The sequence below is a fragment of the Oncorhynchus clarkii genome, chromosome 29 (assembly GCF_045791955.1).
Source record: "Oncorhynchus clarkii lewisi isolate Uvic-CL-2024 chromosome 29, UVic_Ocla_1.0, whole genome shotgun sequence".
Classification (NCBI taxonomy): domain Eukaryota; kingdom Metazoa; phylum Chordata; class Actinopteri; order Salmoniformes; family Salmonidae; genus Oncorhynchus; species Oncorhynchus clarkii.
Window position 1 is genome coordinate 35,275,946 of NC_092175.1, and position 22,890 is coordinate 35,298,835.

A 22,890-nucleotide genomic window follows, 5' to 3' on the forward strand; every position below is an offset into this window, starting at 1 on the left:
TCAGTGTTGGTGTTAATAACCAGAGTTTAACCAAAACCACACCCATAATTAATCTATTTCCCAGCATGCTCTATTGCAGGTTGGTTTTTAGAATTGTTTGTTTCGATATCTATGTTTTTGCATGCACATTGATTGATTAATTGAATATCATGCTACTCAAATATATAATATACATTTTTCTAAACTATTCCAATCTGTTCCAGTTAAGATGTTTAAGGTCGTCTCATACCTTAATCTTCTCAACCCTGGTAGTCATTCTGAATGCAGGTTGCATGTGAATAAAAGTTCAAAATATTGGATATCCCCACTCAGGCTGGATTCCAATAGGAATCACTTTGCAAGCCAGCTTAATGTAATTTAAGAGGCCCTTAAAATAAGTCCTTATGAAATATGTATTGTTTTGTCACTTTGTGAACGCCACATGACTGTAAATGAATGAATGCAACAACCATGTCTCTCTCAGTAGCAAACACAGTCATGGGTGGTACTGGTAACTCAAATCCATTCAAAAGGCACTGAGAAATATGAAAATAAGGCTTAAAACACTACAGCAGGGCTATTCAATTCCAGTCCTGGAAGGCCAAATACATTTCTGGTTTGGATTTTTGAATGGTTCTTCAGAGACCCTAAAATGGTTACCCTATGGCCCTCAAACTCAACTCTGGACCTCAAAGACAGTTCCAATGCTTTTTTTCACTGTTCCCCTCTAATCAGGGACTGATTTAGTCCTGGGACACCAGGTGGGTGCAATTAATTATTAGGTAAAACAGAAAACCAGCAGGCTCCGGACCTCGTAGGGTCAAAGTTGAATACCCATGCCCTATGGCATTGCTCTCAAGAACCTTATTTGGTTCCAACTTGCACCTTTATTTTTTAGAGTGTGGCACTGTACCCCAGAGCAACAGTCAAGCAGGACGTTTATGAATTTATAATGTGAATAATGTTACATCCAAATAGAAGGTTTCACAGTAGAAAATGGTTGAACGCCTCAGCCAATGAATAAAGCTGCATATAATTTCATGCTTACCTGTAGTGTTTCCCTGCACACATATGCAATCTGCCTCTCATTCAGGGGGCCAGCAACTATGGAAACATAACAATGAAGTATGTCAGGGCCATCATTAAAAAAAATGATCAGCTTTAATATTGCAGATTGATTGTGGATTCCATCAATGTAATTTTCTGCATCATTTCCAATCCCCCATATTTTTGGGAGTAAATATATATATTTGTACATATTTTCCTGGTTGAATCTTTACTTGAACACTGGATGATGCCATTCATATACACCAGAGCCATGTATTAACTACCATGATAAATGTCCTGCAGGGAACCTCCTCCGCAGTACTCCATGCAAATCCACAGCTTGTTATTTCTATCAAAGGAAGAGGCATGCCGTTAAAGGACAGTGGTGTAAAGTACTTAAGTAAAAAAATACTTTAAAGTACTACTTAAGTAGTTTTTTGGGGTATTTTGTTTTACAACTTTTACTTCACTACATTCATAAAGATAATAATGGAAGTTTTACTCCATTCATTTTCCCTGACACCCAAAAGTACATGTTACATTTTGAATGCTTAGCAGGACAGGAAAATGGTCCAATTCACACACTTATCAAGAGAACAACCCTGGTCATCCTTACTGCCTCTGATTTGGCGGACTCACTAAACACAAATGCTTCGTTTGTAAATTATGTCTGAGTGTTTGAGTGTGCCCCTGGCTATCAATAAATAAACCGCATAGTTTGATTAATATAAGGAATTTGAAATGATTTATACTTTTACTTTTGATACTTAAGTATATTTAAAACCAAATACTTTTAGACTTTTACTCAAGTAGTATTTTACTGGGTGACTTTCACTTTTAATTAAGCTATTTTCTATTAAGGTACAGTACCTTTTAGGTGTGACAACTGGGTACTTTCCCCACCACTATTAAATGGAATACCTCATTGCATTTCATATCAAGTTTCAACGTAATGTTTGATTGCAGACCAAACCTGAGGTAGCTGCCGAAATAGGCCACAATGTTCTTGTGAGTGCATTCTTTAATCATGGTAATCTCCTGCTGGATAGATAAGATGTCATCACCTGAAGAGAGAGATGAGAAAAGACTGGAATATCACGACTTCACCACAATGTGATTAAAGGTCCAATGCAGATATTTGTATCTCAATATCATATCATATCTGGGTAACAATTAAGTACCTTACTGTGATTTTTGACCATTTTAATTGAAAAACAATAACCAAAAATAGCTTCTTAGCAAAGATAATTTTTCAAGCAAGAATTTAGCTAGGACTGTCTGGGAGTGGTCTGAGTGGGGAAGGGAAAACTGAAAACTAGCTGTTATTGGCAGATAGGTTTGGAGCCCTCTTTCTCGTTGGTGTATTAACATTATACGCTGGTGATGTCACCAGGCAGGCCAAAACTCAATCCCGTCAAAACAGGCAGAAATTTCAGGCAGTCCTTTCAAACAACTCTATAAAAGGGCATAATCATCATTTACACACTATTATTCCAAACTCACAGTGTGTAAATATACATTAAACAAAGGAGAATCACCGGGCCTTTAAGATAAACACAATCACATTTGGGATAAATATCCTACCAGGATCTAGTTTTACAACTTTGATTGCAGAGATCACGGATGTCTTGATGTTTCGTGCCTATAAAGAAGACAAAGTACAACAAAACAAAAAAAATGTTTTATTCTGATCATATGACATTGTGGTTTCACTTCTTGCTGTGAACGTTATAGGTAGTGACATGACCTTTGAAGTCATGAGTGTCACAGCATCTCAGTTCTACAATGGGAAAAGGAATAGTAGCCTACCACGCATCAGTAGTTAAAATATTTCCAGATATATTATCTTATTTGTAGGCCTTGTGCTCACACTTTCTCTTTCTGAGAAAACCTGGTTGATAAAGGAAAGAACACCCTCACTGTATGGCTACAGCACAGGAGGTTGGTGGCACTTTAATTGGGGAGGACGGGCTTGTGGTAATGGCTGGAGCGGAATATGTGGAATGGTATCCAACACATGGTTTCTATGTGTTTGATGCCATTTCATTCGCTCTGTTCCAGCCATTATTATACGCAGTCCTCTCCTACGCAGCTTCCACTGGTCTACAGATCATGATGCCATTCCATTAGCTTCGTTCAGACATTATTATACACAGTCCTCTCCTATGCAGCTTCCACTGGTCTACAGATCATGATGCCATTCCATTAGCTTCGTTCAGACATTATTATACCACGTCCTCTCCTATGCAGCTTCCACTGGTCTACAGATCATACAGACACCATGCTTCTGTTACCAAGCAAAGCAGCAAACGGCCACCAGGGAACAATGAGGCTCCTGTCACCAATAGAAGAACTGCTACCTTTGAAAAAAAGACATCTGTTACGGAACGGTACTCACTTCCTGTTTTGTTTCTGTAGTAAAAGATTTCCGGAGATGTAAGGCATGTATCATATTGCAGCAGAACTTTTACCTCGGCTATTATTGCAAGATCACTTACCAAACAGGACCTAGGCGACCAATCGTTCCCTAATTTCATAATGATCTACTCATTTTATTTTTTCAATTAGAAAAAGTACATTCATTACAGAACTCTCTCCAATACTTTACAAGGGTGTCTTGGGTGTCATGTGCTATGACAGTGAAGCTACAGTGAAAATACTATATTTGCTGGCCATTCCAAATATTATGCTATCAGTCAGGGTACTGGCTTCATGTGTACAGTGAGTTTCTCACAGATGACACTTCTTCCTTTCTCAACTCATTGTTAGTTTCCTGTTGCCAACTGCTCCCTTCTAGTCACCATCTCAGCTAACCATATTGTAAGATTTAACAGTGGAGTGCATTTCATAATTTAGTGTGCTGGACCTTTTTCAACAAATGACCGGGGTAGACCAATAGAAAGGGCTTTTTCAGCATTTCAATGAGCCTTGTTTTGACATCAGTCATTCTGATGTTAAACTCTGTGCACATGTCAACCAAACATTCAATACAGTTATGGAGAGAGACCATGCAGCCTGCCTCCATGCACAAATTGATGACAGAACGGATGGTGAAATACCACTTTTCTGGCAAACATTATATCAGGAAAAAAAATAAAATCACAAAACAATTTATATCACTCTTGATTAATAAAACCATCACATGATTTTTTTAAACGTTGACTGCAACCCGTCAACATGGAACCGACTAGGGATATGAATAACCATTTAATCAAACAGGTGGGTCTGCTCAGGTATACCAATAAAGCCATATCAAAACAATCTTATAAATCGTGGGGTGGATACAAATCCTGTTCGAAAGAGACATCATTTTCACTAAAGGACTGCAAAATATCAGAGCATGGTTTATTTCAAATAGGCCTACCTTAAATACGTCTCCGTATGTACCACTACCGATCCGGTGAATCATCTCGTAGTCCTCCAATGGGTTCGAGTAGGAAACACCAATTGCATCCATCGCAGCACTGTATGTCTCGACTAGTGCTTTCTAGCCACTAATTATATGATTCCTATCCAGATGTCTGCACTTCCTCTGCAACAAACCATCAGAAGCAAAAGCTGAAATAAAAATGGCAGCTATACAGCCTTGTGATGCTCAGAGAACGGCAGCCTACCAGTGCCATGACATTTTTGTAAATAATAAGGCATTGTTGTTGCCCATGAATGGAAAACAGAATCTACATTCTGGGGTTTTCAGTGACACAAAGCCTTGTCAAAAAATAGTAATTGGTCCCCATTTCGGTTATTGTTTAAATTATATTTAATATTTTCCTTCTATTTCAGTAAAAATATTTGTGATAATAATCCCCTCTCGCACTCGAACACGCGCACGCACACACACACACACACACACACACACACACATAAAGGGGTAGGTAGTAAACCCTGTGAATAAACTTGGGAGAGCCCCTGGGGTTCTTGAGATGATTGGTTGATTGACTGGGTGATTATTAAGGTTATTTTATGGATATAGGAAAAATGAACTCAGGATTTTTTAAACAATTATTTATAAAAGAGTAGCATAAGTAAACCACTGTATAAATATGCGGTATAAGGTAATACTGACTAGACCATATTGAGACCACACCTTTAAAGCCAAGCCCCCCCTTCGTGGTGAAGGCACGTCCATCGTTGTGCTCCGAAACATCATTTTCAAGGCGTCAAACGGGCTTGAGGAGTCCATTTAGCGTCAGTCATCTATTAAAAATTGGAAAGAATTTGGAACAGAACATATTAGCTAGCTACGCACTTCGATTGTACGTTTATTTTGATTGTCTCGTTGTCTGGGTAGAAATCATCACAAAAATGGCAGATCCGATGACACAGTCTGGCCAGATCTCGTCCTCTCTGAACGCTTCATCGACAAAAGAATCCACATATTCCGGTAGGTAATTATTATTTTTTGAATTGTTTTATTTTGAATGCAAACATTTTGACCGTAATAGCTCGAGCTCAGCTCAACCACACTCGTATGCGATTCATGTTCAAACAATTGATGGCGTGGGGGGGTTTATGTGTGTGTGTGTGTGTGAATGCTAACGGTGCCCCAGAGAATTAGCGATTTGATCACATGTTGAACAGGACTCATGTTGGCTAACGTTAGCTAGTTATTGGTTTATTATATTATAGGTAACGTTACAGTCCCTCTGTTGGTTAACAGTGTTGCGAATTGCCCATACCATAAAGCAATTGTTTGGGTAATTTGGTAGCTAGCAAAGGCCGAAGACCAGAGAAAGCCTTTTGTATTTTTGAGTAGCTCCGTAGCCCACAATAGTTCGTTTGTTCACCCAGTTGATCTCTGATCAATGTTATGTAGCTACGGTATTGTTAGTTTAGGGACATACCAAGGATCCCGGGTAGCAGCGACCGCGAGCACATGGCCCTATTTGAAGGCTTTTTAAAATGGTTCTAATCACCCTGACAAGGATTGGACCAAGGAAGGCATGGTTACCATCCCTTTGCTTTCATTAATCAAACCAACCTTGTCAGCTCAGTGGTTTCGTCAAGGAAATGTAAGTGGTGAGCCAAGAAACGTAATGTTTTGTTTTTGTGTATACGGTAAAACCTTATGACATTATTTTTGGCACCTTCAATTCTTGCACATTTTTCTCATTAGTACATTTCAACACTGTATACTCTAGGCAAATTTACTGAACTCCTAAACTTGGACGCAATCAGAACTCCTGTACATACCCCTCGTCATGAAGGTGGCCAATATCCTGCTTTTATCTCAATGTAAAACCCGAGCTGATGACTGAAATAAGATAAAGAGGCCTCTATGCCTCTCCTCTGATCAGCTCGAGTGCACCTGAAATATGCAGCATGCAATGTGACTTGTCTTGGTCGTATGTAGAGGTAACTCTTGACCGCTCAGCCAATTTATTGAAAGCTAGCCAGTGTTACAGGGGAGAGGCTATATGGACAGGCCTGGTGCCCAAATGGATGGCGTATGTCATGCGGTGTAGTGTGGCGACGAATGGATTCGGTTCAGTCAGTTGTTCTGATCAGCCCTTCCAGCTAGAAATGCTGGCTACTGGCAGCAGCATGGCACTAGTTACTTGTAAAAGTGATGTTTATTTTGATGGGCTACGGAGAAATACCTTGTAGTATTGGTCACAATCTCAAATTTGTTCCATCCCACTTGATTTTATTTTTAGTACGATGGCAGCCTATACGAGAAATAACTTGTAATATTGGTAGTAACCATCTGGATGTCACTGATAGTCTACTGCTCAATGGGGAGAGTATGCGCTGCAACAGATGCGGCACAGTGTCCTTCGCTCCGCGTTAAGGAGAGGGATGTAGCTAAGATGGTGTAGCCGATATCAGGCCAGGATGACGGCTAAAGCACTTTTTGTAGTACATTAGGTGAAAATCACAACTACGGGATTAACGTCTAGTTTAAACTATTATTCCTGTACAAAATGAATGATTCTGTACAGTCCCAACTCCGGCAGACACGTTTCAAATTCACTCTGAAGTTTCTAGGCACAGGTATAACTAACTAGCTGTGAAGGGGTCATCAGGAGGACTCACTGAACTGAACCGAATTCATTCTCCTCCACTCTTGCTACAAACGTCATCATTCTGGGCACCAGGCATGTCCATATCGTCTCTCCCATGTTACAGTTTGACTAGCCTAGCCAGCTATTGTAATGTCCATATCGTCTCTCCCATGTTACAGTTTGACTAGCCTAGCCAGCTATTGTAATGTCCATATCGTCTCTCCCATGTTACAGTTTGACTAGCCTAGCCAGCTATTGTAATGTCCATATCGTCTCTCCCATGTTAGTTTGACTAGCCTAGCCAGCTATTGTAATGTCCATATCGTCTCTCCCATGTTACAGTTTGACTAGCCAGCTATTGTAATGTCCATATCGTCTCTCCCATGTTAGTTTGACTAGCCTAGCCAGCTATTGTAATGTCCATATCGTCTCTCCCATGTTACAGTTTGACTAGCCTAGCCAGCTATTGTGATGTCCATATCGTCTCTCCCATGTGACAGTTTGACTAGCCTAGCCAGCTATTGTAATGTTCATATCGTCTCCCATGTTACAGTTTGACTAGCCTAGCCAGCTATTGTAATGTTCATATCGTCTCCCATGTTACAGTTTGACTAGCCTAGCCAGCTATTGTAATGTCCATATCGTCTCTCCCATGTTACAGTTTGACTAGCCTAGCCAGTTTATTGTAATGTCCATATCGTCTCTCCCATGTTACAGTTTGACTAGCCTAGCCAGCTATTGTAAAAGTCCATTTGGCTGCTTCAGAAGCTAAAAACAGCTTGGCAAAATGTGTACAATGTGCCTTACAATAAGGAGGCCAGCTTTTGATTTCCACTAACTATGACTGAGTGTGAGGCATGTGTTCCATAATGTATGTTTCATGCATATACATTTGAACAAAGATTATCACATTTTAGTGTTTCACCACTTATGGAGTACGGAGACAAATGGTAAATGTGTTGCTCAGTATTTGAAGGATAGTGTAAATATAGGTAGGTTACACTAAATATAGTGTAGTCTTTGCGTATCAAATAACACTATTTGGCCAATCAGGACCTGAATATGACTGCACGTCACACAATAATTTAACACGTTTATTAATGTTTTGTGTTTTTATTCAATTATCACTCGTATGTCATATGTCACAAGTCATCAATACTGATGCTATGATGCTGGTAAAGTTGTCTTGTGAACCTACAGTACTGGTCATAAAAAAGCTAGCTAGCTCATGGATGCAAGCAATGTCTTCCTCAAAAATATTGCAAAACGACATCGGTTTCAGTAGCTATAGCTAGGTGTCATAAAAAAATAACCCTAATTTATATAAGAGTTTTTATTTGATTAATGGTGGTCGGACCCATCTATGTGAGGCTAGCCACAATAAGGATCAGCCACAAACGCCATTGTCAGTGATGCAAATGAATACAAATAGTAGAATTATGCCATAATTGAATAGGTCACGCTAAATGAGGTTGGAATGTTATGTAAAACCAGCAAAAGACAATGTTGTTAATTTGACAAATCTATTGCAACCACACTGGATGTATTATACTTTAGAATTGCATTGGGGACATACTTATTTCACTGTACAGCCTTACCTATGGATTGTAGCTCTTATTGCGGGACTTTGAAACAACTGAATTGAGCCACATTTATTGTCAACCTGTGTATTGAACACTATTCCCAAGGAAAAACAATACTGGCTGGATGTTTTGGAGTCTAACTCTGAGAGGATGTTGGGGAAAAAATATACCCCATTTCATTGATCCCCAATCCTTAGGTAAAGCTGTACAGTGCAATTTGAATGTCAATACACAAAATAGGCTTACTGGGGAGGTGATTTCACACAGTCAGTCCCGCGATAAGAGCTACAACGCTAATATTTGTGTAAACTCTGAACAATTGTGTTCTGTGGGTGTCACCGAGTAGACTGATACCCCATTTTATTGCTTCGCATTCAAACCTTGATTTAACATTAGTCTAAATATGGCACGAGTCCACCGATTGTAACCTTCTGTATCACTTTCAAAGAGATCCTTTTATTTTGAAGGCAAATGGCAACTTCCACTTGTGCCTAATCTTTATTGTGGCTAGCTTCACAACGCATAACCCTGTCTTGTTGAGCCTCACTAGCCAGATGAAGCTATCTGGTTGCCTATAATGTTAGCTTCATGAACTGGAGTTCAATTTCAATAGGTCAACAAGTGGCTACCTAGCTAATACTTAATCACAAGGATTCCTAAATCATTGCTAAGAATAATGAAGATTACTGCAGTTTCTACTGGTCATTGTTTTTAGGCTAGTTGTATTGGTGCTAGCTAGGTACCAAACTTAAGCTAGCTACCCTGTGCCTATTTTTTTCATGCCAACTGTCATGCCTGCATGTCAGTTGCAAAATAACTTTAACTACAACAAGATGATAGATTTCAGGCATTCAAAGCTAATATTTTAGAATATTTTTTTATCTTATTTTACAGTTAAATGAACCTTTCATTGTTATACATAGATTAAAATTTTTGTAAATTTGACATTCCATGAATAGATAAATAGTTAAGAAGTTAGATTAAACAACTCCTTTTGTAAGAAATGTTTTCAAATGAAACGTATGGAAACGGGTGAATTAACAGTCCTCGGCAAGCAGGCTCAAGCAAGCTAAAACCCACATTGTAGCAAAAACTAACTAGCAGGAATTGTTAACAAGTTAGAATTGATTTAAACAAACTTTGCTGTACGCTACTATTATTCTAGTTAACAAAACAAAAATGTAAGTCATATAAAATATATTCACCCCACCCAGTATTGTAATCAAAACTTACCAGAAAGCATGTAGTCCTTGGCTCAGACAGTGTAGTAGTGTGGGCTCAATAGCATCTCATTAGTGTGCAAGATCTTGAGAATCAGCTGTACATGTGATGGAAGAATACACTGCATGCAGAGGGTTGCAATTCCATAGAATTGGGGATAGTTTAACTAAAAATTAGGCCACAAGACCTAGAATTGCCTTGTGTATCCCACAAAAACACTTCACTGTTATACGCTAACTTGTTTGATGAATTTAAGCAAAAGTTCAGAAATTCCAGGGATTCATTTACCAGAGTTTCTGACCCTTTGCAACCCTAGTGGAAACACACCAATGGTGGGACAATGTGTTTATTTTCTTAATGTGAATTTGAGAATATTCACATGGAATCCTAGCTATTGATGTAGCCTAGTGGTTCCTGAACTGGCATCAAGTTAACAGATGAGGGGCCATTTGGGTCGAAGCGCATGTTTTTGGCACCATTCTAGACTACAAAAACCCTGGCTGCAGGCTACAGCCCATTTGGGGAAAGTGAACAACTCCTGAATTAGGACAACTATGAATGAAATGTAGGTCCCCACTGAATTTCACTAGATATGAGACCGTTGACTGGATTACAAATTTTTCAGGATAATGATAACCATTTGCCACCAGTTGCGCTCACCTGAGAACTGAGGGAAATGATTTTCCAGTGTTGATTGTGGACTGATGCCCTGGTGCTATGGAGAATTAGACTAACATGACGTGACCAAATAACGGCGAAAAGGAGTTGCCCATGTGTTCCATTCCATTATTTTGAACCCTGAGAAAATGCCTTTTAGATTTGACTCTGTCTGAGATCTGTGTGTTGTATCATGGATAATCCTCACAGCCATGACTCATTCAACTAGAATGAACTGCATGTTGGCAGTGGCGTTATGGTCATACCTGAGATCATATGAGGGAAATTGGGAACTTTATGCTCTCAGGTTTCTCATCAAAACCTTCCTTCAGTATTAGGATTTATAAAGGACATCTGTGATCATCTGACAGTCAGGTTTGGCTTGAGAATTAACTCTCTCTCCCCTGTTCCATCCTGTTTGTTCCTCATCCAGTGATGGAGCTGGTGTACTGGCGGGACCCCAAGAAGTCTGCGGTGGCCTTTGGCATGTCCCTGCTGGTCCTTCTGTCCCTGGCCATCTTCAGCATCATCAGTGTGTTGTCCTACCTGCTGCTTGCCCTGCTCTGTGTCACAATTACCTTCCGCATCTACAAGTCTGTCATTCAGGCAGTGCAGAAGTCTGGAGATGGCCACCCCTTCAAGTATGACCGCTCAACTTGGGATATGTTGGAACATGGGGAAACAAGGATGTATTATTAGAACTGAGTCTACTTGTATTGAACTTGACCCCCTTGGAGTCATTGTCTGATTTGATTGTTAGGTGATGACTGATGCGTTTTCTCCCACAGGGGTCTGATGGAGCAGGACCTAACTGTTCAGCCTGAGACTTTCCGTAAATATGTGGATGTGTTTCTGACCTATGTGAACCGAGCCGTTAAACAGATCAAACACTTGCTGCTGGTGGAGGACCTGGTGGACTCACTCAAGGTAATGTTCATTAGGCTATAAGCTACTGCCGTCTTGGAGATTTCCAATGCTATGGTCTTCAATTGGATCTAAATGATTCATTCTAGAAGTGCTTGATGTAGAAATCTTCTGTCAGACATGTATAGCAAGGGGAGTAGTTTTGTGAGTCTCACCAGTTTCATCTACTCGGCTGAAGGGTAATGCTCTTGGGACAAAATGAGGGTTTATTTTGACTGGATGGAAAATTGACTTAAGGTGCTTAGAATTGTAAAATTAAAGTAGTATTGTGCACACCTTAAGAGCTGTTGGTCTATTTTAACTGTGGTCAGTTGTCTTTGGAGATTTTTTCACAACACTGAAGTCGGTCTCTTATGTATTGTTACGCCTGACTAAGAAAGCCTGAAAAGTTGTCATGTGGTGGCAGAGAAAGAAATGCCTGGCAGATGTTCAAATGAGGGATTAAGAGTTTATCAGATGAAGGAAGGAGTGGATTACAGCTAGTGTGTTTTTCCAACAGTAAGTTACTATAGAGGCTAAACATTGTGGGACGCTCATATCAAACACAGTCAATGTTTGAATAAGAAGATAATAATTAAATTGATTGATAGTGGCCAAGGAAAATGTCCTTTTTCTTGTCATGACATTTATCCATAAGGTGTGGTAGGTTTCTGAAATGTTCTGGTCCCTCTGTTGCAGCTGGCTGGTTTTATGTGGCTGATGACATATGTGGGAGCTGTCTTCAATGGTATCACAATCCTCATACTGGGTAAGAATCACACACTGTCCAGTCTTCCATTTGTCTGATGCTCACAAATAAGTGTTCTGCACCCGGTCATGTAGACACTGATGTTCTAATAATGTGCACATGCATTTCTTTACGATCCTCTGGGAACCTAGACTTCTCATTACATGTCATGCATTTCTTTACGATCCTCTGGGAACCTAGACTTCTCATTACATGTCATGCATTTCTTTACGATCCTCTGGGAACCTAGACTTCTCATTACATGTCGTGCATTTCTTTACGATCCTCTGGGAACCTAGACTTCTCATTACATGTCATGTTTGTTAATAACTAATGGGGCTCTGTAGGTCGTCCTGTGTCAGGGATGGGCAACTGGCTGCCCTCAGATTAATCAATAACAAAAAATTCACTTACCGTTTCTATTATTTACTCCGTCGGGGTTTCGACCTACTGTTGCAAGTTAGAATAGTAGAATACACAAGGTGGAAATGTGCGTGTGCACCTGCGGTGTTTCTCTTATGTCAGTCACTGATAGTCACTCAATTAGCCCATTGTCAGCTAAACATTTTTAGATTGGTAAATTATTCTAGCGGTCAGCTATCTAAACTTGTTATCATGGTCTAATTACTGTCTGGGGGGGCCCCCCCCATTTGATTTTGTTCGTCAGTCTCAGGTAACATATTTAAAAACTGCGATCATTTGTTTCCGCCCTATGGCAAAATACGTAGACTTGCAGGAAACTTGCTTTAAAATGGCAACATTTTCTCTTCACCCCATGGCAGAATGTGTAGAATTGCACAAAGTTAACTCAAACATTTCTCTCTGCTGTCAAGAGGGGGGGGGGGGTTCCTAAAATGTTTCACTCGCAATGTGGGGGTGTATCCACATGTGGGTACTCAGACCCGCGAACAACACTGGCCCCTCATGAGTTCAAATTTTTTGGGGGCACCCCATCCAAGTTGCCCATCCCTGGTCTATGTTCTTGTATTGTACAGATCAGTACTTCTGCCTACATAATTGCGGGGAGCAATCAGACTTATATTTACTCTAAAGATGGGAGGGGACAAGGTCTGAATGATGTACAGTAGACATGGTTTAAATAGCCTTGAGAGGTACAGTAATATATTGTTCTCTTAACAGGTCCATAGTATTCAATGAATACTGTAGCTTTATTGAAATAGCATGTTAGAGGTGTCCCATGCTATCTGGAAACCTCCAGAGATACAAATGTGCCTAACCAGAGTCCACTCTGTTTCTCATTGACAGCTGATGTCATCTTATTCAGCACGCCTCCGGTTTATGACAAAAATAAAGTAAGAATGAAAGTTTGTTTTTACATACAATTACTAATGTTTGTTATGAACCTGTGTTGGTTAACAATTTGTTCTCTTTCAGACCCAGATTGATCAATACATTGAACTGATTCGCACCAGAGTTGAAGTCACACTTGCAAAGTAAGGGCACATCTTTTTCTAACCATCAATATGTAGATGAGGTGAAATCACAGAACACCATGTTCTGTTTTTTGGTAATAGAATTTCTACATGGCATGCAGGACCACACCGCATCAGTAGCTTCTTCTTGGTTAAACCACCCTAAAGGATTTGTCTTCCCAGGTGCAGTGTGTGTGTGTATATATATATATATATGTGTATGTATATATATGTATATGTATGTGTGAGAAGTACAGCATGATTTCCCCTTTTCAGGCTTCAAGATAAACTTCCAGGGGCACTGAAGCGTACCAAAGCAGAGTGATTGTCCATGACCCCTATTCAACAACTGCGCTCTCCCTAATTCTGCAACTTCAGTCCTACCCTTTCAAATGCATTCCCAGCGTCAAACCTGTGGCCAAGTCATCGCTCAATATTCAATGTACCGTAACTAACTTGCAAAGGGTGCAATGCTTGTATTTGTTGTTGGAGTCAGACACATTCTGAATAACTCAATCTGTAGTTGTTACATCCATTTTGTGACTTATAAATTAATGATATGTACCATTAATTATTGAAGAATATAATGTATAAATGCCTCATGAGTTTAGTTCAATTGTCGTACCCCATCAGAACCTGAAATATAAACTTGTTTTACTCCAATGTTTGTAAACAAAGTAAATGGGAACTAACACTATATAGCCTCAAAGCATTGGTATAACTAATTTTGTTATCATGGATTGTTTGTCCTTGCATCCATATCGCTGTCTATGACTGACAGTGGTTACATTTCTCCAACCCCATATCTCATCTTTTTAACGAAATGGTGGAGGGCGCTTGGTTTCAACTACTGATTGGGGCTTTAACAAATGATTCCTGATTGAGCCAGGGGGAACTTTTAATTATTTCAAGGATACAGAATGGTGTATAGCTTTTATTTTTTATTTTTTTTAAAGCAAATGTTTGTACACTAATCTGGTTTGTTTTTTTGAGGGAAAAGTAATTTGGTGTAGTTTGTGAATTGGCATAAAATAAAGATTTAAAAAAAAAAAAACTTATTTATGAAAGAACTCAAAGCTGGGATCCAGATTAGGTGAGACTGCACCACTGGTGTCTCTGTTATGGATTTTTTTTAAACTGGGCAGAGGAGCATTCTGAGTCGTGGTAATAAAGAAAGTGACCTTCTGCTGTTCTATCATGTGTGCAATGATGTCTGATGGGGGGGGGAAATTAATTGTTTGACGTAATGTCTTTGTTTGGAGGGGGCACTCAACCTTTTCAGCATCATCTCAGTTCATCCTAAAGACACTTGTTTGCTATCTGCACTGAGTATTTTGCAAGCAAGTCCTCAAACTTGAAATAAAAAGGAAAGAAACCGTCGCAACAAGCTGTCACGGCTCATTTATCCTGTTTTGTCAGTGTGTGAGAGCTGGTAAAACCAACAGAATTAGCGTATCGGTGTAAAGGATCACACATGATGCAATCGGAGGATTAGATAAAAGGTTGCTTGTAAAAGTACGCTACGTATTTGCCTCTGATTATTGAATGAAAAATGCCAAAGCATTTTTCCATGACTCAACCCTGAGAAGATGGGTTTAAGGAGTATGACGATGGCACTACATTACTCTGCTAAGTAACACGGAGGATATAGTGCCATCTGGCTTGCACATACTGTATCAAGATCTTTCAGTTGAGTGTACATTAATGTAGTAATGTTAGGCGCTAGGGGAAAGAAACTAGTATGGACTACCGTTCCTCCAAGCCAACGACGAGACATGACCACCTAATGTCAAATGAATGTGCTCATGTCACAGAGAATGTAATGTGTGTTTCGTACTGACAGTGAGCGTAATATTTTAAACCATGACATCAATTTTGCGGCACACAAAGGCCATGTATAACCAGGGAGTGACTCATCAGCCGAGTCTATTTTTGTTGTAATGAAAGATCCGCTGGATATAATTCTAAAATTTTCCTTATGGCTAAAACAAGAATTCAATTTTAAAGCAAATTTCATGACATTCTACATATTTTGCCATAGTTTATGCCAGGTTCTTTACATAACATCAGTGGGGGGCCCCTGGACATGTGCCTGATGGGTAATCCAACCCTGGATGATGAGGGTCAATCAGTGATGGTGACAATGGTGGAGATGATATAACTCATAAGTGGCCAATCGACAATACGAGAGAGGGAAGGATCCAGATGTAGCTATAGGCCACAGAGTAAAGTGTCTTCTCATGCTGTCAATGATTCCTCAGCCCTGTGAGCTTTTAACAGTCACAGGACCCCTGTTGTCAATATTTGATTGGCTAGATAATGCAACAAAAAAGTTTAATTTGGTGGGTGCTTATTTGTACTATTTCACACATGTGCAAGTGTGTACTAATACGCATGTGTGAGTTGGAAATGTATTTTTTCCATATCCCAATTCTCCATGAGAAACACTTGGAGAGTGAGGTCACGGCCAGGGTCTGCCATTATAGCGGCGACCCGGAGTAATTAGGGTTAAGTACCTTGCTCAAGGGCGTCCTTTGTTTATGTGCACTTGGGTGCCACTTTATAGCCGTCTATGTACACAAGCAGTGGGTCTGTAGCATGGGTTGGCCTCCTTGGATATCTCAAAGGAAGATACAGTATATGATGCCTGTGTGTACATATTCTAAAACCTTTCTATGAACTCTGCCTGAATCTGAGGAATCCGTCATCTTAATGTTACACCAAGATCACCAATAGGCTCATTTGAGATGAACTAGGGCTGAATTGTACACGTAACATGCTAAAACAACGGCTTTGAGTGGCATAGCTGGATTATTATGTCAATGAGTTTCTCTCTGATCCCTTGCATGTCATTACAAGCCCTTGCTGTGAAATTCCATTATAAAGGCTTTGCTTTTGTGTTTGTTTTTTTTGTTGCTTTTTTGCTTTGCTTTTGTGTAACCCGATTACGTGGCATTCATTAATTTTGAAGGAGAATCTAGGTTAGAACTCCAATATGGGGATAATAATATTATTCAACATCACCGTTATTATTCACGTCTATGTCACACTGTTTCTATAGACCTATAGGCTTTTTGGGACACATGCAAATTCACAGAATCTCATGCAGTCACGTTCCCTCAAGGAATACAACTGACCTCGATCTGCTGTCTAACAACCATTAACACCTCAGTTAAGAATTGTGATGCTCCCGTAGTGTTGTAAAACGTGTGCAGGAGTAGCAGGTGAAACTTCAGAGAGGTATAAAATTAACTACTGCGCTGAGCAGCGGATTTGGAGCCGGTGGCCACCACATCAGAACCACTTGGCCCTTTGGAGTTGTCTTATAGGACAATAACGGCACTCAATAATTTCCCAATAACTTCGAATAACTTTTTTTTTTTTAACTTTTGCAATCCTTGTTCTTAGACTTTGCTACAGCAGTTTAAAGACTACTAACACTTGCCTACTGTTCCTCTCAGACTCACCGATATGGGTTTTGCGGACCTCTTGAATGACGTTGGCGGGTTCGGACGTTTCCAATGGATCCATGTTACCTTGTTATCTATCCCTGGTCTACTGATGGCAAGCCAGAATCTGTTGAATAATTTCACAGCTGGTATGCCTGGACATCACTGTACCATACCCAATAGGACTTCTATTGCCAGTAGTCAAAACATCTCTCAATCAGAAGTGGATGACAGAGAGCTCCTTCGCGCCTTTATCCCGATGGATGCCAGCGGGACCAAATTGTCCAAGTGTACGAGGTATGTCGAGGCGCAGTGGCATCTTCTTGAAAGCAACGTAAGCGTCATTGGACATCAGGCTAACTTTTCAGAGCTTGAGACAGAGATATGTCTGGATGGCTGGACCTATGACAAATCAGAATTTCTGTCCACTGTTGTCTCAGAGGTAAGTGGAGTTGTCCATGTGCATTTTTTACGTACTGGGTTATAAATTAGTAGGTGTAATAATATAAAATAATAGAAGTACATGTGCTTCTCCCGCAACACACATCATGATGCATGATTTATGAATAAACGTGTATATTATTATTAGTATCATTCAGTAGGTCTAATAATTCACTAACAGTGGCCCTTATGTCGTTGCTGAATGCCAAGGCAAAGAATGTGATATTACAATCCTGCCTATAAGAAAAGGTTTGTGATCTTGTCTTCCAGTGGGACTTGGTCTGTACCCTCCGTCCTATGAAACAGATGAGCCAGACTATTTATATGGGTGGGGTCCTGGCAGGGGCTGTCATATTTGGAGGGCTGTCAGACAGGTGAGCAGCGTCCTGTCACAGACACGGAATACCTTATAGCGTCATTGTGTTCAACATTTTCATCACGGCAAAGGAATTCAACAATTCAATCATCATATTGTCCTATAGAACATCACGTTATCGTTGTAGAGGTTGTACAGAGGAACTGCATTTACCCGATGAAGGATTGTGGTCAATGTGATACAAATGGATACAGGTGTACTTTATGAATAGGTAACCTAGAGCTAAATCAGTACTGTAAATAGATGTCTGACATTACTAATTAAGATGTAGCCTTCTGTATCCATTGCTAGGACATCATTGACTCTTTAACAGAAAAAAACAAATGTTGGCTTGAACCCTGATCTTCTTTGTGCTTGGACAGAATAGAGCCCAGCTGGTTGAAAGTACAAGATTAACATTTGCTACATATCAGACTTTTATCTTATTTATTTTTACACACTTAGAACTTTTAGTAATTTCACAGAAGCAAAGTTTTCCCTGTGTGTGCGTGTGCGTGTGTGTGTGCGTGTGCGTGCGCATTTGTGCACACCTGTGTGTCCATGTAATTTACTTCACAGTAGGGAACATTCCCTCCTCAATGATTTAGTAGGGCTTGTATTTTTGGTGCTTAGTTACCACCAACAACAACAATGCATTATGTTCTTGTGACTTTTGAGCAAGTGTTGCTGTGGTTTCCCCTATTTGTTTTCCCCTCTAGATTTGGGCGAAAGGCCTTGTTGATCTGGTCCTATTTTCAGCTAGCCACGCTGGGCACCTGTACGGCCTTCTCACCTTCCTTCATGACCTACTGTATCTTCCGCTTCATGACAGGCATGGCAGTATCTGGGGTGATCCTCAACACAGTCTCTCTCAGTGAGTCTCCCTACAACCCCACCTATAGCCCATACATCTAGAGACTTACATTTGAGTAATGTAGCAGATGCTCTTATCCCGAGCGACTTACAGGAGTAATTATGGTTAAGTGACTTGCTCAAGGGCACATTGGCAGATTTTTCACCATTCAAACCAGCGACCTTTCGGTTACTGTCCCAATGCTCTTAACCGCTAGCCTACCTGCTACTTAGATGCTCTACTCTTTTTTTGTGTGATGTGTGAAAGTTGGCACACTATCAGGTCTTGCAGCATAAGGACATTGTTACTCTTTTAAGCATAAGGAAATTGTTACTGCCTTTTAAGTCTTTCAAGGGGGAAATTGATTACCTTTTGCCAGAGGTGGGTTCGGGAATGAAAACCCTGGGGAAATCCAGTTCAGATGAATCAGATGATTTTACATTGGAGAGTTCGATTTCCACCCACTGCCTGTCGCAAGACAACAGAGTCATAACAGACTTCTGTCCACAGAGGTGGAGTGGATTCCCACCATGTCCCGCACTCTAGTGGGCACCCTCTCGTCCTTCTTCTTCACCTTCGGCCAGATGGTCCTGGCGGGCATCGCCCACAGCCTCAGGGACTGGCGCAAGCTGCAGATGGCTGTCTGCGCTCCCTTCTTCCTCTTCTTCCTCTATAGCTGGTGAGCGTACCATTTCACTGCACCACTATACAGGTATTTATCCATATCATGAATGAACAATTCAGGATGTCTTACCTTTTGATTGATGGGTGAATGGCAGTCTTTGAAAGGTTTCCAGAGACAATGTCTCTTGTGTTTTCCTAACTGGTCCTAAGGTGGTACTCTGAGTCTGCCCGCTGGCTAGTGCTAAATCGCAGGTCTGACGAGGCCCTGAAACACATCCACCGTGTGGCCAGGATCAACGGCAAACCTGAGATGGTAGAGAAGATCACCGTGGAGGTGAGAGAGCTGGCTGGGGTACAACGAAGGATACAGGCATATTGAGAGGTTCCTGGAAGGGTGAAGTGATCTTGGACATCAGAGAAGGATTATAACCTGCTTGTGTGTCTGTGTGTGTGTGTGTGTCTGTTTGGGCATGTGTGCATGTGTGCATGTGGCTATGTGTGTGTGCATGTGTGTGCGTGTTTGTGCATGTGCATGTGTGTAATTACAGGTTCTGGAATGTCACATGCACAAAGAGGTCCAGTCGAGTAAGACCACCCACACAGCATACGACTTGATACGCACCACAGTGATGAGAAGAATATCTCTCTGTCTTATGGTTGTTTGGTAAGGTTCATTGTTTGGTAAGGTTCATTTGTCATTCTAGTTACCTTTGTGCCTATTCTTATCTACAAAACCTTCCAGTGATCCGATTGACCTCTCACCCTACAGGTTCTCTACCAGTTTTGCCTACTACGGCCTAGCAATGGACCTGCAGAAGTTTGGGGTGAACATCTACCTGATCCAGATCATCTTTGGGCTGGTGGACTTCCCCGCCAAGCTGGTGGCTCTGGGGAGTCTTACCTTTCTGGGTCGGAGGATCACTCAGGGAACATGTCTCCTCATGTCTGCCTTGATGATATTCACCAACATCTTCGTCCCCACAGGTTAGATGGTCACACAATTTTGTGTTGGCTACTGTGCTCGCGTCTAATTAAATGCCATTGGTCTTGTCTTTGATAATCTAATTGAGAACACTTATTGACAAGGATTGGCAATGACAACCCCTTTGATCCCAACACAGACATGCAGTCTATTAGGACTACTCTGGCTTGTCTGGGGAAGGCCTTCACCTCTGCATCCTTCACCTGTATTTATCTGTTTACTGGAGAGCTTTACCCCACCGTCATCAGGTACCACTTCATTAGACAACACCGTCATCAGGTACCACTCCATTAGACAACACCGTCATCAGGTACCACTTCATTAGACAACACCGTCATCGGGTACCACTTCATTAGACAACACCGTCATCAGGTACCACTTCATTAGACAACACTGTCATCAGGTACCACTTCATTAAGGGATATTCAAGGCAGACATGAAATATCCCTTTGAACATGATGAAGTTATTAAATACACTTTGGATGGTGTATTAATATACCCAGTCACTACAAAGATACAGGTGTCCTTCCTAACTCAGTTGCCAGAGAGGAAGGAAACCACTCAGGGATTTCACCATGAGGCCAATGGTGACTTTAAAACAGTTACAGAGTTTAATGGCTGTGATAGGAGAAGACTGAGGATGGATCAACAACATTGTAGTTACTCCACAATACTAACCTAATTGACAGAGTGAAAAGAAGGAAGCCTGAACAGAATAACAAATATTCCAAAACATGCATTCTGTTTGCAACACCAAAGTACAGGCAAAATCCTAGAGGAAAACATTGATCAGTCTGCTTTCCACTAGACACAAGGAGATTAATTCACCTTTCAGCGGGACAATAACCTAAAACACAAGGCCACATCTACACTGGAGTTGCTTACCAAGAAGAGTGAATGTTCCTGAGTGGTCGGGTCACAATTTTTACTTAAATAGACTTGAAAATCTATGGCAAGACCTGAAAATGGTTGTCTAGCAATGATCAACAACCAACTTGACAGAGCTTAAATCATTTCAAAAATAACAAAATGGGCAAACGTTGCACAATCCAGGTATGCAAAGCTCTTAGAGACTTACCCAGAAAGACTCACAGCTGTAATCGCTGCCAAATGTGATTCTAACATGTATTAGTGTGAAAACTTAGGTAAATTATGTATTTCTGTGTTTAATTTGCAATTTCCCTACTTCTCCGCCTCCTCTTCCGCATCCTCCTCCCCCACTCTCCTCCTCTTCCTCCTCCCCCTCTCCTCCACCTCCCCCTGCAGACAGACAGGAATGGGATTTACCTCCACCATGGCCAGGGTGGGCTCCATGGCAGCGCCTGCTGTGCTGATCCTGGAAGAGATGCTGCCCGCTCTGCCCAGTATAATCTATGGAGGTGCTGCTGTGGTGGCTGGCATCATCGCCTTCTTCCTCCCTGAAACACTCAACATCCCTCTTCCTGACACAGTCGAGGATGTGGAGGAGAAATGGTAAGGTTGTGAGACTGTGACTCTGCATATCATTTACCTCTGACATGTTTTGAAATGTGATGAAAATGCTTTCCAGGGCTAAAAAGAATGTGGGTGCAGAGAAACTGGCTAAAAAGGAGGCAGTGGCTCTTCAGGAGATGAAGAAGGGAGCAGTTGAGGGGGATGGGGAAATCACGGGACTCAATGCTCTGTGAGAAACAATCTGATCAGAATAATGTAGAAGAGGTGGTATAATTTTACTGTGTCAGCAAACGCTAGCAAACTGTATACGCTGGGTAGCAAATTAAAGACAGATGCATACAACTGTTTAGAGAACAATATTATTTAATTGAAACCAAAATGGAAACAGATTAGAACCGAAAATTGATTGTGGTATGCAGGAGATACTGGTGTTTCTTTGCTAAAACATCATTGTTCAATTTGTCTTTGTCTGATTGATGTATGGTTTCTTTGGCACAAGGTTGAAATGATCAACAGTGATCCTGTTGACAACTGCTGCCTATCTCATATCATTTTACAGTTTGTCTCAATTGTAACCAAAACACTTGGAAACCTTCACTTGTATATTCACTGTGTGTTTTTTTGTTACCTACATTTTTTATTCAAAATGTAGATAGATAATAAATTAGACACTTTTACATGACAATTTATGACTTCAACATGCAGTTTATGGTGATTGTTTTTATGACATTTGCAACATTGTGGAACTATTTTTGATTGGTCATTATAGAACAAGATTTAGAACTTGAAATGTGTTGGCTGTCTAGGGGCGGTATTGTAGCTTAATCAAAAATAAACCGTAGGTCTGTGTGGTTCAGCAGTTGTTTCCTTAACATTTTGTTTTTTGCAGTTCTTAGAAGGTAGAAGCCAATAGTCCTCAAAGGACAATATTCCATATTCAATTAATGTGTTCGTGTGTGTCTGTTTGCGTGCGCACTGAACATGCCCAAGTACATGCTAAATAAGTATGGTTAATTGAGCTATTTATTGACTCATGAATACGTTTACAATGATTGAACTTTGATGTTATCTATGTGCTAATACTCGTTTAGTAGCCCTGCCCAGCAGCTGACCTAGCTCAGCCGCTGAACAGGTAATACAGGTGAGACCGCGCTGTACAGATTTTTTACCCGCATA

The 22,890-nt window shown here is 40.7% G+C and overlaps 3 protein-coding genes across 3 annotated transcripts in view; 2 read left to right on the forward strand and 1 right to left on the reverse strand.

Annotated features, from left to right (window-relative positions):
• Window positions 1–4,664, reverse strand: part of LOC139388428 (mitogen-activated protein kinase kinase kinase kinase 2-like) — a 31,745-nt gene extending 27,081 nt beyond the window's left edge. Inside the window, exons 1-5 of the mRNA XM_071135083.1 lie at window positions 4,391–4,664; window positions 2,611–2,668; window positions 2,000–2,090; window positions 1,311–1,375; window positions 1,028–1,083 (exon numbers count right to left, since the gene is read on the reverse strand). Of these exons, the coding sequence (XP_070991184.1) occupies window positions 1,028–1,083; window positions 1,311–1,375; window positions 2,000–2,090; window positions 2,611–2,668; window positions 4,391–4,483 (363 nt within the window). The 5' untranslated portion in view covers window positions 4,484–4,664. The remainder of the gene's footprint in view (window positions 1–1,027; window positions 1,084–1,310; window positions 1,376–1,999; window positions 2,091–2,610; window positions 2,669–4,390) is intronic.
• A 437-nt stretch (window positions 4,665–5,101) lies between these two features.
• On the forward strand, window positions 5,102–14,960 carry LOC139388607 (reticulon-3-like). The gene is made up of 8 exons (XM_071135367.1): window positions 5,102–5,214; window positions 5,318–5,410; window positions 10,926–11,133; window positions 11,281–11,419; window positions 12,095–12,164; window positions 13,410–13,456; window positions 13,539–13,597; window positions 13,853–14,960. Exons 2-8 carry the CDS (start codon window positions 5,332–5,334, stop codon window positions 13,899–13,901), a joined length of 651 nt encoding a protein of 216 aa, XP_070991468.1. The 5' UTR covers window positions 5,102–5,214; window positions 5,318–5,331; the 3' UTR covers window positions 13,902–14,960.
• A 2,025-nt stretch (window positions 14,961–16,985) lies between these two features.
• On the forward strand, window positions 16,986–22,586 carry LOC139388608 (organic anion transporter X). Its single transcript, XM_071135368.1, has 10 exons — window positions 16,986–17,467; window positions 17,737–17,840; window positions 18,541–18,695; window positions 19,185–19,353; window positions 19,509–19,632; window positions 19,847–19,962; window positions 20,068–20,282; window positions 20,420–20,528; window positions 21,547–21,753; window positions 21,830–22,586. The coding sequence occupies exons 1-10, from the start codon at window positions 17,048–17,050 to the stop codon at window positions 21,945–21,947; spliced, it is 1,737 nt and encodes a 578-aa protein (XP_070991469.1). The 5' UTR covers window positions 16,986–17,047; the 3' UTR covers window positions 21,948–22,586.
• Window positions 22,587–22,890: the final 304 nt, after the last annotated feature.